A 17324-nucleotide genomic window follows, 5' to 3' on the forward strand; every position below is an offset into this window, starting at 1 on the left:
ACCTGGAAATTGACCTGGTCCTTACTCCTCTAGTTCTTGCAGATTGCATCCTATTAACTAGGTATTGTGCCAGGTGCTGGAGATAGAAAGAAAATACAATCTCAACTTTTAGAGTACTACACTGTCTAGTGGGGAAGAAGGCACCAAACACATCAGTTCTAAATGTTTGGTTCATGCTAGGGTAGAGGACAGCTTGCTGGGAGAATATAGGTGAGGTAGGAGGAACAAAGGAATGTTCTGTCTTCCAGGATTCAAATTCTGGGCTCTACCTGTGGAGCCCTGGAATGGGAGTCTAGAATGGTGGTCTTCAGGCTGAGACCCACATGCCTCAAAACCATGAGTAAATCTGTGCCAGGGGTTCAGTCTTCATGAAACTGAGTCAGGAAAGTGGAAAGTCCTACCTTTGTGCAGATTCTCAGTGGGCAACAGTGTTAGGAGAAATTTCATTGCTAATATTTGGTAGAGTAAGAGCTATCCTAAACCTGGTACCATCATATGATTTTCAAGTATTGTTTTCATCCTCACGTACTAGGATTCAAACTTTAGTTTTCTATTTGGGGTTTAAAATAGCTTACTTCTATTTGGAACTTAGGAAAAGGAGGTGCACTGGGGAGAAGCAGAGTAGATGTTTGGATTTCCCATAAGGGGCCCGAGTGAAGTTTAGTGAGGACTCTATATTGGACAATGGGTGATCTCTTGGAAGGGATGATGGTGGGTAAAGTCAAAGTCCTTTTTCTCCTGAGGGTGGTTTCATGACTCTACTTCCAGGGCCCTCAGTGTAAGAGTGGGAACTTAGCTGGCCATTAACCACCCTATTCTCATTTCCAGAGGAGGTTGGTACCTTCGCAGACACCTCCTCTCCCCACCTCATCAAGCAACCTGACAGCACCTTTATGTTATAGTTAAATTTGCTAGAATAATATTTAAAACAGATTGCCTTTCTATCTTATTCTTAACATGCTAACCCACCTTTCATTCTAAGGTTTTCAGATTCTTGGTTTTTCTGCAGCCTCATGGATGCAGGAGGCCTACATTATTGTCCCAGCTCTACACATTTGAGAGCCCTTTGACCTAACACCCACCTCCTAGTCACCCTAATCCTTATTTTCTCATCTGTAAGATGAGGATAAAATAGTGCCTACTTCTCAACATTGGTGTGAGGATTAAGTGACATAATGTATGTGAAGCCTTATGTGACACTACCTGCCACATAATAAGTGCTCGATTTGTGTTACCTGGTAGTATTCTTATTTTTATTACCATATAGATATTTTTATTAGTGGTATTAGTAGTGATACATATTAGAAATTGAAATCAGATCTCTACTATAAGAAGTTGATAAATCTTTCCCCTCCCTCTCCCTCCTTCTCTTCTGCTCTCTCTCTACAGACAGGAAAGAGTCATTCTGTAAAACAATTGCAATTCACCAACTGGCCAGACCATGGCACTCCTGACTCAGTAGATGGTTTTATAAAGTATGTTCGTTACGTGAGGAAGAGCCACCATACAGGACCCATGATTGTTCACTGCAGTGCTGGCGTGGGCCGGACAGGGGTGCTCCTGTGTGTGGATGTTGTGTTATGTGCCATTGAAAAGAACTTTCCAGTAAGTGTGAACTAAGTAGATACACTGATAGTGTTCGTAAACACACTACTCTTAATAGCCTTCTAGTACCTGAAGACAGTATGTGACCTTCGAAAACAATTTAGTGAATAGAAAACTTGTGAGCATTGTGTACCTGCTTCTGAAAGATTAACTGCTTTGGTATTTAACTGCTGCAGGTTCTTGGAGGTGGTTGTGAGGATTAAATACAAAGTGCAAGCGATTGGTTTTGGACAGTGTCTGGAACATAGTAGGTCCACAGTAAATGTGAGTTTAATTGGTGCTGTATTTTCTAGTGGTATGGTGCATTCTATAATGAGGATGCTTAGATTTGATGAAATACAGTGGTTCAAAAACAGGAAATAAATCCTGTTTCCTTATTGGCTCTCCATTGAGCTTTAAACTGTCAAATGTTCTTACAGGTGTTCCTCTCTACTCTTTTCAGAAATTTTGTCCACCAGAGCTACTCAAAATAAGGTCTTGGACCAGCACTAATCTGTGGATGTTTGTTATCTGCAGCAAGATAAATTTATAGAAATTGAGAGTAAGCATTTAGGAACTTTGAAAGCAATTTGGTGTATTGCTGTGACATCTGAGAGCATGACCAGTGGGTTGGTCTTGTTTAGTAGGGTGTAGACCAGTCTGCCAGTTGTGGAGCGTATGTGGTGGGGGGGTCTCCATGCTGCAAGCTGACTACCAGTTGTGTGAACTCGAATGAGTCGTGACCCATGATATTTTAAGATTAGTTTATGAATTATAATTCCAAGGATATGAAAATCTGAGAATATGTAGTCATTTATTTCTTTTTATTGTTATGTGTATTGCCAAAATTATTTTCAATCAAAACCTGCTTAAAATCCTTAAAACATTGAGAATAAAAGTGATCCTTATCTTGCAGAGACATTATCTTGCAGAGACAGTAACTGACAAAGAGAAAACTGAGATTGCTCTGTAATTCAAACATTATCCATGAAACATTCTCTTCTAACCATTTTCAGCATGCAATGGCAGTTACTGTCAGTAACAATATTATCATCATATAATGAAGCGAATAATCCACACAAAATTCTTACTATTACCATTGTTTGGTTTATCTGGCAGGGTTTTTCTTTTTCTTGTTTTTTTTTTTTTGTAACAAGACCTTTTTGATGAAGCAGTATATTGATTATCCAGTATAAAGTCCTACATCTGTGTAACTAAACCTCTGATGTTCACTTGTCATTGTAGTTCTACAACCAGAATATAATCCTAATACAACATTTAAGATCCAAATCACATTTGTTGTCAACGTAGTACTTTGCTTTTTTCTACAGTTTAGAACTGGTTGTGTTTGTCAGTAACCAAATTGGAAAAAGAAAGAATTCTCTTTTTATCACATTATGTTCAAATTACACAATATTAAAAAAATCAGTATATTAGCACTATCTATGCATTAAGTTACAATGGTGAAAACGTTGTTACTTTAATTTGTTACATAAGTGGGTACCACCACTCTATCATTAACCAATTCCTGAATTTCTCAAGCTGTGGTATCACTAAGAAAAGACGGTCTGTCTTCTCATTTATTTAGATCTTCTTTCCTCAACATTTGTGATTTTGAGCATACAGATTCTGTATTTCGCTTTATTAGATTTATTTCATTTCTTTGGAGGAGTTGCAAATTATTTTGTTTTGCCATCAGTTTCCATGATTTCATAGTTAGTATGAAGAAATGGTTGATATTTGTGTGTTTATTGTATATGCTGTGATTTTATTGAACTTACTGTTTCTAAGAGGTTTTTATGTTTTTTTTTCCTTTTTTTGCTTTTATATTCCTTGGGATTTTCTGCATAGAAAATAATTCCATCTGTAAATAGAGACATGTTTATTTCTTCCTTTCCCAACTGTATGCCTCATTTCCTTTTCTGCCCTAGTTTCTTTGTCTGGCCTTATTGTGCCACTCAGAACTTTAAGTGCTGTGTTAAATATAGGTAGTGAGGGCAGACATTCTTGCCATCACTGATATTTGAGGAAAAGCAAATTAAAATCATTTATTTTGTAAACGGTTGTATGAATAAAATGAGTAGACACAGACTTGGGGACACTGTTTGCAATCCACATAACCAACAGAGGTCTTGCATCTAGAACATATAAAGAACTCAGTAGCAAAAACAAACAAAATAAAACAAACAAGTGAAAAAAAACTCAGAACATTGGTACAAGCAAGGTATGAACAGTCAGCTCACCAAAGAGATGACAAATGTAGATGACAACTAAGCACACGAAAAGATGCTCAATTTCATTAGCCTTTAGGGAAATGAAACTAAACCCATAAGGAAGTATTACTAGATTGTGTCAGAAAGTCTAATCTAAAACCTAGTGATAACACCAATTTCTGGAGAGGATTTGAAGAAACATCACTTGTAGGAATGTAAATGGTGTACCCATTCTGGAAGAGTTTTATAATTTCCCTAAGGAAAGAACTAAACCAAATTTACTGTGTAACCCCACTAATAGCACTCCTGGGTATTTAGCGCAAAGAAATGAAAACTTATTTTCACACAAATACATGTACACAAACATTCATAGCAGATGTATTCATAATAACCCCAAGCTGGAAACAACCTAGATGTCCTTCAATACGCTGATGAACAAACTATTATATATATATATATAAAAACATGGAGTGTTATTGAGCAGTAAATAGGAATGAACTATTGTCAGGCACAATTTGGATGCATCTGAACGCAAGTATGCTGAGTGAAAAAAATAATCTGAAATGGCTAACTATTGCATGATTCCATTCATATAATCCTCTTGAAATAATAAAACCATAGATGGAGAACAGATTAGTTCTGTCGAATAGCATGAAGTCTTGTGATGAAATAGTTATATAACTCGATGTGGTTGCAGATCTGAATCTTCACATGATAACACATACATGCACACTCACAGATGATTGCATGTAAAACTGAATAAACTCTGAGTTAACTTCAAAATCTGAACGAACTCTGGAGGTTGTACCACAGTCAATTTCCTGGTTTTGATATTATACTATAGTTATAAAAGATGGTATAATTGCTGGATGAAAGATGCATAGGATCTCTCAGTTCCTTTTTTTTTTTTTTTTTTTTGCAATGCAGCAAAAATCTCTAATTCAATATAAAAAATTTAAGGCTTAATTAAAACCTTGAATTATTAAAATTGATCAAGCTATAAAAATAAAGGCATGCTTATACTTCAATTTTTATATACATTTGGCTTATAGTTGATAAGTATTAAAATAGAAGGTGTCAACATGGTCTTATTACATATGGTTGGTCTTCCAGCTGGTACTATACGGGATTCTCCAGGAAAGTCCAGCAGTACCTGAGATGCTCTCTGTCCTGTTCTATAGGGATGTTGCTCAGTGCAGGGCCAGAGTGAGATTGCCATGACAGTTTCTAAACACTACCAGTTTCTGGACTCATCTCATTGTGGACAAGTGACAGCTCTTTATGGATGTGCTCAGCGTGCTGACCACACTTGGTAGTGCTGGTTTCCACGTGCAGGTGCAGAATCTGGTTTGGGGCCAACTGTTGCTCAGGGTCTCCATTTGAGTTGAGAGGACTCTTTATATGAGAAACAGCTGTGTTACTATTGTGGCCAGAAAAAGTCTTCTTTGCTTCAGACTTTTCCAGAATTGCAATGCTGCTTTAAGCTCTCCCCTTAGAGAGCAGGAAGGTACACACAAGGGCAAATTTGTTGTTATTTCTTTTGGAGAGCAATTCTTATTTTAAGTTATTGCTTCCTGCTTTTTCCTGAAAACCCATTTAAATGAGTTTTCCTTATCCATTAGACTGTTAAAAATAGCACATGTTCTTATGACTGAAAATGAGACCTTTCTGGTTAAATCCTGACATCTCTTTTGGAAGGCAGTATGGAGTACTCATTTGGCAATCTGTGGGGTTGAGTTTTTCCCCATTATTCACAATACGAAATTACTGTTATTCTGTTGCAGTTTGATATCTGGAATATTGTGGCCCAGATGAGAGAACAGCGTCGTGGCATGATTCAAACAAAGGTAAGCTGTCACCACACAAATTCCAGTAAGAAGAGTAATGACTATAAATGATTGAGTGTATTGTGTATTACAATTTGTTCAGCTCTTTTACCCATATGGTCTGATTGAATTCTCATTGTTTAAGTAGATCCTAGTTTTGCTCTGATATTATTGATGAAGTACTTCACATTCAGAGCAACGAAATCTGTTTCATGAGATCACTTAGATAGCAAGTGGCAGAGCCAAAACTAAAACTGGTCTCCTGATCCCCAGACACGTCTGTCCATAGTGCCATGCTATTTAAGTAATACATCTGAAGTTACTTTCTTAAATTTCTAGATAGCAATCTGGGATAATTACTTATCACTAAAATATTAGTCATTGGCTAGTCATAAAGAGGCATCGCTATGTCACGGATTAGTTATTCATCAGTGGGAACAAAGGGAGGAGGGGTCAAGAGAGTTTGGATAATGAAAACAGGCAGATACCCTTAAATCTTTATAGAAAAGTTGACCTGTTTTTAGGCCAGTGCTGATTGATATGAAGTTTTTATTTATTTATTTTTAGATTTATTTATGCATTGAAGAACTGGGGTGTAGGCCAGAGGTACAGGGGGTGAGAGGATTCAAATCAAACAACCAGAGACAGAGTGGGGAGCAGAGCAGGTGGATTTACTGAAATACACTGATAAGGGGAACAGTGGGCAAGACATGAGAGGTCTGCTGTGCCATATGTGGGTTATTAGTTCCTTGGATGGGATCGAACTCAGGCATTAGCAGTGATAGCGCTGAGACTTAACCCCTAGCTACCAGGGAGGCCTGACGTGTTTTATTTAAGCTAAGGTTGCCTAGAGACTTCAGGCTACATCTGAAAAAAAAAAAAAAGATGAAATTTGATTTATCCAGAGATGAGATTAGGAGATTGAAATTGAGAGGAAATTCCCCCTCTGTTTACTTAAGCCTTCACTTAACTGGTTAATTATTTGTTCTTTTCAAGAACTTTGTGGTTTAAAATTACGCATGTGTTCTCTGAAAGTTGTTATTGGTATTCAGTTAACATTCCATTGTTTTTCATATATATGTATATAGGAGCAGTATTGCTTTTGTTTTAAAATCGTGCTTGAAGTTCTTAAGAAGCTTCAGACTGTCAAGTAAGAAAGGCTTCTATTGCATCACACTGGAAATTACCATGTGGCTTGGAGCCTCCTCATAAAGAACATGTTTAAGCTGTGCTGAAGGGCTTCACTGATGTGCACAATGTGCTTTCTTGGTGTATGATTTGGTTTTCTTACTGGCAACTCCATGAGGTAGCATCATTTCGTAGGAGTCAGTAGTGTTTACTCATTGATCTTAATAGATGATTTCAAAATACCCTCTCTCAGTAAAACAAAAGTTACATGAAAATAATTGCAACCTTTTTGGTTGAAGGGATTACAGAACTCATAAGGACATAAACTATATTCGGTAAGATGTTATTTGGAAAGATGGATAAAGAGAGCTGGGATTTCCAGGACCTTACAGTGTCCTTAGTCTGGGACACATGGGACCAGTGAACTGCAGAATCATATTGTAATCTCTTACGGATGTTTTCAAAACAGATATTTATCCATATTTTCAAGCTTTTAGCTGGTATTTGAATAACTCAGTTCACTAAAGAGTCCAATTGGGGTGGATTTCAACTGTCTATGCTAACTGGATTTCATTTCCCTATGCTGTAGTGCTCTTAGGGGGCCCTTGGGGCCTCAGAGGATGAACTGCCTTTCTAGAGGAGCTGGGCAGGGACCTGTTGGTCTGGGAAGCATTTCATGGGTGGACAGTGTTCATCCTCTCCATCACATGAGTGCACTGTGGACAGTCCAAAACTAAAATAGATGTTTATATAGAAAGTCCAAGAGGAAATTTTTGCCTGGCTTGTGTTCTTTCCTATCCCACCCTGACACTTAACATATTAGTCAGTCTGCTTTGTTAAAAGTAAATATTCCATTTTACTTGACTCTTACTCTCTGCCCTATAACCAGTGAACTTTGATATATGCATTGTTACATACTTTTGAGTATCTCTTACACCAGGTATATATTTTAAACTAAGATCTAGAATAGTTATTTTTTTTTCTTCAGAGTTCCATTAAATCATCTTTTTCCATTACTGCCTTACCTCCCTCTGCTGTAAAATTTAGAAGTTGGCTTTGGGAACCAGATTTTGGAAAACTAAATTCATAGTTTTGAAAATAAAAAGTTTCATATTCTATTTTCTAAAATATTTTAATATTTAATATATGCATCTTATTAACATTGCAGTTACAGTGGAATTTTGGTGATCAGTTATACTTGATGATCTGTAAAGCAATTCACCTTTGTTCAGTGTAATTCAGTGGAGATCAGAATTTTCTATGTATTAATATTGAAAAAACGTTCTAATATTAATCTGTAAATCTTCAATTTTTTCACTTTGAGAGGCTTATTTTATTCCCTTGGTTGAAGAAATACTTGAATTGATTGAATAATAATTGATAATTCTCATTTTAAAAATAATTATATGCCAAAGGTGTATTTTATACTGAATCAAATTGATGATTCTACCTATTTACATTGTTCATATAAATAATAGTCTGTGCTAAACATTAATTTAATTTTGATTATTGACCTTTAATATTTGTATCCTTAGTTTTATTTCTATAATCGTATGATAACAGGTGTGATGTATTATATTCCTGAGAATGATTCTGTGTTATTATTTAAATAAAAATATTTACTATGTATTGCGTGAGGTGTTCTTATAGCTGAGCCTTGAAGTGTTACTATAGAGGAAAATTCCACAATTATTTATGGTAAACATGTCTCTTCTTAAATGTGTGCCTCATATTGTGTCTCATATTTTTGTAGTTGGACTAATTTTTAATTTTTCAGGGACATTAAATACATAAATATGGATATATTGATTGCAGTTGTTTTTAATTTAATCTTTGGAAAATATATTCTAAATTGTAAAACTTTGACTAGTTGAAATATTGTTTCATACCAACATTAAATCAGTCTTTGCCCAGGATAGAAATATGAAACTTCCATTGACTCTTCTGTGGGTGCATGAACACTTATTTAGAGGTGCTTTAAAAGTATTTAAAATATTAAAAAAATAAAAATAAAAAAATAAAAGTATTTAAACATAAACATAAAAACATTAACTTTCAACTTTAAATATATATTTTAAAAGTTGTGTATGTTTAATGAGCTTACATGTTAGTCTAAAAGCCTTTCAGAGTACAGAAGATACAGAAGGTTTTATTCTTATGTAAGTCTTAATAATTTGTTTTTCTTACGACTGTTCACCCCCATATATCTAGAACATTATTGAATAATCAATTTTATATTTACTACTCAAAGGTCACTTCAGTAATTTATTTTTATTGAAAAAAAACAAAGGGAAATGCCTAAGTAACTCTCAATAAAAAAGTTTCATTTCATATTTAATTTTTCTTAAGATCTGGGAAAAATTAATTTTCTTCTATGTTATCTTGAGATTTGAGTAATTGAACCAGGAGATTTGGAAAGTATCCATTAAGTACAAAACAGGTCAGTGGTATTCAACAGTGATGGATTACTCAGTGGAGTACTCAATTTGTCTACAGTGACAGTCAAAAAGCAGTAAATAATGACCTCATAATGAAAGAAACCCCATTAGAAAGAATCTTAGAAGGTATCTAATACAACTATCAGATCTGAAACTCTAATGTGTTAAAGAATTTTTTTAGAACTAATAGCAACATCATTTCTGGAGGTGAAAGAATAGAGATGATAAATTGGCTTTTACCAAGAATTGGTTATGCCTCCACTTGGCAGAATTAGCTTGCATGCCTAATTATGGTTCATTTGCATTGCTATCATTTACTTAACAGTTTACATGGCTTGAAATAGTTCAAACACTATGAAATGTACAGGTCCCATAAAATCAGAAAACCTAAAATTATAAAATTTCTATAGTTTTCCATCTAAAGTCCCAAGTTATCCTTTTGATCTGTTTCAAAAACTTTCACAGTTTTTCCTGGCATTGTAGAAAGGATAATATATCATGATTATGTAGGGTTTATCCTAGGAATGCCAAATTGGTTTAGCATTATAAAATTAATGTATTAAATGTATAATGTATAAAAGTAAGTCTTGGTAATAAGACTAAAAGAAAATTCTATGAACAAGTCAATAAAAAAATTGGAAGAAATCTTAATTCCATTCTTGATTTTGGAAAGCATTTTTTAGCAAACTTAGCAAATTAAGGGAAATTGCCTTAATCTGCTAGCAAATAGCACATCAAATTTATAGCAGACATTCACTGATAGTAAAAGGAAAACACTATTCCTCTCATACAAATCAAGTAATCTTGATCGGATGACTTGACTTCTAAAAAATACATGGGAGTGGAACTAGGGAAACTGAGTCCACCATGCAGTTAGGCTTAGAGAAAATAACCCAAGCAAACAACTGAAAGTTGCTTATACAGAAGGTCATGCCTCCCTGCCGGTGGTGATTCTTTCCTGGAGGGGCATGTGGATTTGGTTTATTTAATCCCATAGAGCACCTTTCAACATTTCTGTTCAGGATCACCATTTAGATGTTATCCAGAACCAGTCCTCCTGTGAACCCAGAGTACAGAAGACACTTCATGGGCCAATCTGTGAAATACTGCATATTTAGCAGTATTCTCCAGGAAAATACATCTGAACAGCACAACACTCTGGTGTTTAAGTGCTTATTTTCAGGGAATTCTGCCTGCCTAAAGCAAAAAAAAAAAAAAAAAAAAAAAAAAAAAAGAAGCAGAATGTTAAAGCCATTTACAACAAAAGGTCAAATCAAAGAGGCATAGCATTCCACAGTTGGAAGTTACTGGCCCTACGAAACAAAATGGCACCCGGGTCCCATAGTGACCACCCACACTGCGTGGCCCTGAGGATGGGTCACGTCCCGGCCTGCCCAGGATGTCTCCGCTGACATACGGTGGAGCAGTTTATATTATGAGAGTTCTAAGGACCTCTTGACACAATGCCTATGTCCACTAGTACTGGCCGTGGCCTCCAGACCTAAATGACACTCTACCATCCATGAATGTTTGGGCCCAGCGGACACACCTTAATTTTTCAAGTCAAATCTGTGAGGGAAAATTGTCCAGGAGGTAGAGACTGCCAATGCTCCTGCCAGAGCCAAGGACCATGAATAAGGGAATTGGAAGGGAGGCCTGGTATTGAGCAGGATTGCTCCTTTCCTCCGGATCTAGACTTGAGGGTGGGTAGATGGAATGATGCAGTATAAAAAGAAGTCCAATAAAATAGTACAATAAGAACAAATAGCCCAGATTGGGTAAAGGAGGTCAATTGCATGTTGATGGATGGAAACTAACTTCAGCTGGTTGTCACCATGTAATAATGTATACAGATCAGGAGTGATGACATGGCACACCTGAAACTTAGGTTATGAACCAGTGTTACCTCAATAAAATTTGTTGCTTCTGAAAAGAACAATTTATTATTGGAAATCATCAGCAGTTTTAGAAGAAAAGAGTCCTTCACTCCTCAGTGCAGTGATGACACCAGGTCTGGATTTGCACCTCTGGCCAGGAGGGTATCCTGCCCGAAATCAGTGTGGGGAGCTCAGGCTGCAAGCAACTCTCTTGAAGGGGCAGGGCAGGGGCGGGGGGTCTCAAGGACGACTGGGTAATGCTGGGTGGGAGGCAAGCTGGGTAAGCCTACCTATGTAGGCAGAGGGGCGTCTCTGAGCTCAGGTTGCTGGTTTTGTTATAGTATGGCTTTATTGTGACTTCTGCTCCTGGTAAGTCATAGAGATGCCTTTGTAGACCTCGGTCCTTTACTCTCACACAGATAATTTCAAGCCCCCTGGCCTGTGTGTCTCAGGGGCTGCAGACAGTGCTGCGTGAAAGGAGAGCATGTGCTCCAGAGCCCTGTTCACACTGGCGCCTGACCAGCAGCAGCACAGAGAAAGGGGACATTCTTGAGTCAAAACAGGGGCTCACCGGCACACAGCCCCCTTCTTAGTGCTGCTGTTGGGTACTCTGCCCACTTCCCCCTGGCCTGGCTCTGTATTTTGGCCTCCTGCTGGCCTGTACATAGGCCTGCCTTTGTGGGTATGTTTGTATCTGTGCTCCGGCCGTGATAGGGAGGAGGGTCGTGGCATTTCCTGAAGTAGAAGTGGGTGCTCACCTGCTCACAGGTTTGCGGGCCAGGCAGTGTGGTGACTTCCCCAGGCCAGAAACGTGCTGATGCACCTAGAACACATACCATCCTTGTGTTCCAGGCTGTAGAGGGGGAAGCTTTGGGATCCGGTGGCTGGGATCAGCTCTCATTTGTCTCTTGGTCATAGGTTAACTTCTTTCTAATCTGAGGTCCCCTCCCTTCAGACCCAAGGGGGTCAGCAAGGCTTAGAACAAGTGCAGCTCCTCTCAGAACTGTTATGCCCTTATAATCCATGTAAATTTCCTCTTACAGAAAATCAACTTCCCATTCAAGAAAAGAAAAAAAAAACAGACCCCAATTTTAAAAGCTTATTGGTGGAGTGATCATTTCACTATTCACCTGTGAAATTAACTTTGGTTAAATATACTGCCAGCATTGCCATACTCACTTTGTAATGTCAGTGCTTGATACATTTTCTGGCACCCAGAAACAGAAGTTAAATGAATGAATAAATACATCTTATATAAGAATGGGCAGCCCGGTGAGTTCACCCTAATTCTAAATTACATTACTGTCAGGGAGCTGGGCACCAGCGCCCTGGCATATGAGGACTGCTACTTGCAGAAGGGGGTTACAGGATACTCCCAACCAGCCTCTCATCTAGCTCACGGTAACCCCTGAGACCGGGTTATTGGTCCTTGTTTGGAGATAATGTGCTGGTTCTCTGTCCCTCTACCTGTCTGCTCAGCATTTGCTGTCCTGGAGGGGCTCAGAGTTCCCATGAGTCCAACAGTGAGTGGGGGTGAGAGCTGTGTGCACGTGGTGTGCATGGGAATTAAAGTCTTTTACTGGAGTCCTTTTCTGCCTGATGATGGGTCTCCCATTCAGCAGACATGTGTTGCCTGATGCTGCCTATGTACACCTGTTATTTACCTACCAGTAGCCCTCACTCTGCAGAACCCATCTGAGTCTAGCACCCAGAATTTGACTCAGGTGGCACCTATGGCCCTGACACAGGCAATGGGCCTCGCCCTCCAGGCTGCTCACCCCCAACCCCAGGCAACACTGGCCCAGAGCCATGGATAACTTCCCAAGTGGGGGGACTCTGCAGGTGATTTGAGAGGGTGGAATATGAACTGTAAAAGAAGGGAGATGGGAGGCCATAGGATCAAGCCTCACCTAGATCTTTTATAACTACCTCGAAGTGGTTTCCTGCCCCAAGCACTGTCCCGCCTCCATCACCCCCCTACACTGTGCCTACTTGTGAACACACAGCAGTCACTGTGCATGTCCCTCCTGGACAACCTCTCTCTAAGTATGCCTGTAAAGAGGTGGTGTGCTCAAAACCCTGGCGTGCTCCCCACCATGAAACCTGTAAGTTCAAACCACCCAGGTTGACCTACTGTGAAGTTTTCTCGGCTGGCATGGCTTCTACCTCCCGTGGAAGAAAACCAGCAGAGAGCAGCCCTCTCATCTGGGTCTGGAAGGAGGAAGAGCTGGCAAACTAAGTGTCCTTTTAGGTCACCAGGTTGTCTCAGGGACACACAGGCCCTGCTTACCCTGGCCAAGAGGGTGGCAAGCTACAGGGGTGAGAGGCCAGGGACAGCTGCCTTCCAACTTTGGTGGCCTTTGCTTAAGCCAAAGAACCTCCAAGTGCGAAGGCTGTGCTCTGAGTTGTCCTAATGGATCATTAACCTCTCACACTGACTGGAACAGCAGGCCAATAGCTCAAGGGACTTGGAGACAGCTCCAGCAGGTGGGGAGCAGCGAACCCACAAGGGCACCTCAACTGAGGGTCTTGCTGGAGGTGACACTTGAGGTGCTGGTGCAGCACCCTGGGCAGGCCTCTCCCCTCACAAGCCCTCTCATGGAGCTGAGCACGCTGCTGGCACTCAGCAGATCATAAATCACTTCCCCGCCATGCCTTCAGCTGGGCTAAGTCCACAGCTGGATAAGTTTTCTTTTTTCCCCCCAAACTTTACACCTCATAAAACATAGCTGTTTAGGGAACAAAGAACAGCCAGGAGGTGTTTTTGCCTCTGAGGCTCTATTTTGGGAAAGCTTGGAAGGTGAGGCTTGGAACCCAGTAAGTCCCCACAGCCAGCCAGTTTCACCAGTGAACATTGAGAATGGCTATTCCGCCAGTACCCAGGCAACTTCTGGACCATCCAGCTGGCTGTTGTAGCCCAGGGCTAGCCAGACTTAGGGCAGGCAAAGGTCATGGCATCCCCCTCCAGGGCCACCTTGGATGTGACATGTAGGCTGACTGTAAGCAAGTGTATTTGTCCTGGAATTCAGTACTGAATCCTCTCATCCCTGTACTTGGCTCAGGTATGTGTACTGTAGTAATTCTTGCCCATGATCCCTCAGGTATCCCAGATGCGCTTCTAGATGTAGTGAGTGGAACACCTACAAGGAGCACCTTTCCAGATCAGAACCCCCACGTTCTGGGTGGGCTGTAGGGGATCTCCAAGAGCCACCATTAAATCCTCCCCACCCTATAAACTGCTCTATTAGGAGAGCGCTTTTAATCCCTGGCACATAGAATTGAGGCTGGATCTTTAACTTGCCTTGACCAATAAATATGTGGAGAGAGTGACAATTCTAAGCCACTGCTGGGTTTGACCCTTCAGAAGAGTGACAGCTTCTGTTTCTTTTAGGGAAGCAAGCACCGTGCTGTAAAGATATCGGGTTAGGCTAATGCTGATGCCATGTGAAAAAGGAGGCCACATGATGAGAACCCATTTCCTGCAACTCTAAGAAACAGTGAAAATAGCCACGAGGTTGCTGGCAAGATGGGGTGAGCTCACATGGACATAGTCAGGCACCTGGTAGACATTGAGCCAGGGCTTACTACCTTTCTTCTCAGTTTTGTTGTCCATTTGATTCTAGAAAAGCCATCTTTGATTCTGGCAGCTTGTGGGCCAAGAGGATAAATTCAGCTTAGCAAGACTTTGCTGCTATAAGCCAGGTAGAGCCAGCCTCAGTTCTGGTGTGAAGAACAGCATCCATTGAAAGAGCTAATTGCACCCCTTCAAATCTGGGGTGACGTGATAGGCATACATCACATTATGACAATCACCTTCTGGTCCTTTTTTGAATTCCTTCCTTGGATAACTGAGTGGACAGCTTATCCATTTCACAAATGTCAGAATGACAACCTGGAAAGCTGAAGACTTGCTCCAAGACAGTTGAAGGAAACCAAGACTGAGGTCTATGTGGACATTCTTCCTGCCTGTCAATGTGGTGTTACACTGGGCATTTGTTTAACACAGCAAGGCAGACTTTATTTGATTACTGCAGTAGAGAAGAGAGACTTCACTATGGAATTGGGTTCAACTTTGAATAAAGCAAAGCCAGCTGTGGCTTTATAGCCAAAGGGCAAAGTGAGGGAAAATCACTAAAAGGAATTTGCTTAGATATCAAGGTGGGAGAGTCAGTAAAATGGGTCAGCGGGCTAAAGACAAGGCATAGTTAAGATGGATGAGCAGCACCAAACTGAAATTTGGTCAAGGATGGGGTCTAAGGGGGGAGTCTTTGCAAGCCACACTCCTGTTTCTTATCATGTCAAAGTTCTATGATACAGCATTACAATCTTCACTTTCATGCAGGCATGCATGCAATTCCCTTATTCTCCTTCCCCACTTCCTTCTATTTAGTACAGATTATTGAGTATTTCCTGAGTGTAAGGGCATCCTAATAAACAGAAGTAGCTAATAGCTAAGATTCCTGCTCACAAGATACTTTCAAATTCACTAGGAAGATGGACATGTATATCCTAGATTTCAAAATCTCACAACTATTTGAAGAGACAAAGGGTGGGAAAGGAAGTGGGTACCTGGACATCACATGGCAGAAGCACCAGTCTGCTCTCTGGCTCCAGGGCAAACACCTCCAGGCCCCAAATCTCTATCTGTAGGGTGAATGAGAGGTGCTTTGCTGAGGATGAGCTTAGGCAGTCAAGCAGAGGGGCCAGGCAGCCTGCAGCAGGCCCTGATTCAGGGAGTGGGGTAACAGATTATGTCCCCAGAACTGAAAGACCAGTTGGGCTGAAAGAGTGAAGGTGGAGGGCGGTAGCTGGGGAGTAAGCTGGCCTCTTGGAAAATAGAAGCAGGGTCATCTGCTTGGAGTGGCTGGTGTGTAGCAGAAGGAGGCTGTAGTAGAATGGAAGTCAGAAATAGTCATTTTGGGGGCAGGAGAGCAAGTTGACCAAAAAATTGGTAGCACACTTGAGATGTTGAAATAATGGATCCGTTGTGAAATCCCTACGTCTTGTTGTGTCTGCTTTGCTGCTTTTGTATAAAAATAAAAAAAAATGTCAATGCTTTTATGCATGTAAAAATCAGCATATCTGTCATATATCGTTATATGTATCAGGTTATATATATGCATGAGAGAGTCTTGGTGGAAACAAGTAGTGTGAGAAAAGGCGAGAAACAGAGCAGTGTGTTCAGGAAACTGCAATCTGCTTAGCTCGGCTGGAGCCATGGGGGAGGGGAAGGGCGGCGTAGCTTCCGTCCCTTGGGCTGACCCCAGAGGAAGAGCAGATGGGACATATTAACTTCTCTGGACAAAGGTCACCTTAATTGGAGGCTGGGGATGATTGCACGCCAGTGAATAGGTGACAGCCCAGATGATGTGACTTGCAAGGTGCCGAGGGCCCACCTGCGCAGGCATCGTCTCCGGCCTCCTAGAGGCATTTCTCTCAGGCCAAAGTAATGTTGCTCAAAACCACCAGTCCCATGACTCTGAGAAAAAAAGGCCAAATAAGTTTCAAAAAAAATGTTCCAAACTCCCTTTTCCTCCACTTGGAAGCACTGTCTTTATTTAAGGCTCCTTGATATCTAAAGCTGTGAGAAGTTTTGCAGTTCAGCAAAGCTGTAATTGTGTTTAACCCAGAGTCAACCTTGTTTGTTCTGCATAATGCTTATTGCCTCCCCGGGAAGCTGGTGTTCCCTGTAATGTATTATGGGAAGCACTTGCTAAAGTATCATGTTGCCCTAGGCCTGTGTTCTCATTTAAATCTGTTGCCAGGGAGTAACACGTTGGCACAAGAACACACATACATTACTCTGGAGGAATGCGACACTATTCAGTTGAAGAGCATCTATTTTCACCAGTGACTATCCCCTCAGTGGCTGTCTCCCCCAAGCCCCTATCCCCCACAGGGGAACCCGATAGGAGGCTCCTGCACTGACAGAGAGATGGATGTGGCTGGAAGTGGGCCGTGGAGTCTGGAGAGAGCGTCTCCTGCTGCAGGCCCAGTCTGGAGTGACTGGGACGAGTGTCCAGGACAGCATTGAATAGGGACTTGGATATTTGAAGTTAGAGTTGGGGGAGGCAGTGTTCCAGTTAAAAGAAAAGATGAGTGAAAAGGCAGCACCAGGTGGAGGGTGGGTCTCCAGCTCAGGACCCTGGTGGAGCTGTGATAAAGATGCAGATGTGGCATCAAGGTATGAGATGTGTCGAGTCAGCAAAAGTGGTGGGTGGGTGGTGATGTGAAAGGGGTGGTTTTCGCATTTCCTCT

At 40.7% G+C, this 17324-nt stretch overlaps 1 protein-coding gene across 9 annotated transcripts in view; it reads left to right on the forward strand.

The window, feature by feature from the left end:
• The window catches only part of PTPN20 (protein tyrosine phosphatase non-receptor type 20), a 47759-nt gene extending 39588 nt beyond the window's left edge, over window positions 1-8171 (forward strand). For 7 of the 9 annotated variants that reach the window (XM_037496932.2, XM_037496934.2, XM_037496935.2 and 4 more), the window contains 3 exons: window positions 1390-1605; window positions 5582-5644; window positions 6712-8171. In XM_037496932.2, coding sequence (XP_037352829.1) covers window positions 1390-1605; window positions 5582-5644; window positions 6712-6777 — 345 coding nt within the window. In that variant the 3' untranslated portion in view covers window positions 6778-8171. The remainder of the gene's footprint in view (window positions 1-1389; window positions 1606-5581; window positions 5645-6711) is intronic. The other 2 variants (XM_037496940.2, XM_037496942.2) reach the window with 1 other exon arrangement.
• The last annotated feature ends 9153 nt before the right edge of the window (window positions 8172-17324 follow it).

The sequence above is a fragment of the Talpa occidentalis genome, unplaced genomic scaffold, assembly GCF_014898055.3.
Source record: "Talpa occidentalis isolate TD23 unplaced genomic scaffold, MPIMG_talOcc4v2.1 talOcc4.8, whole genome shotgun sequence".
Lineage (NCBI taxonomy): Eukaryota > Metazoa > Chordata > Mammalia > Eulipotyphla > Talpidae > Talpa > Talpa occidentalis.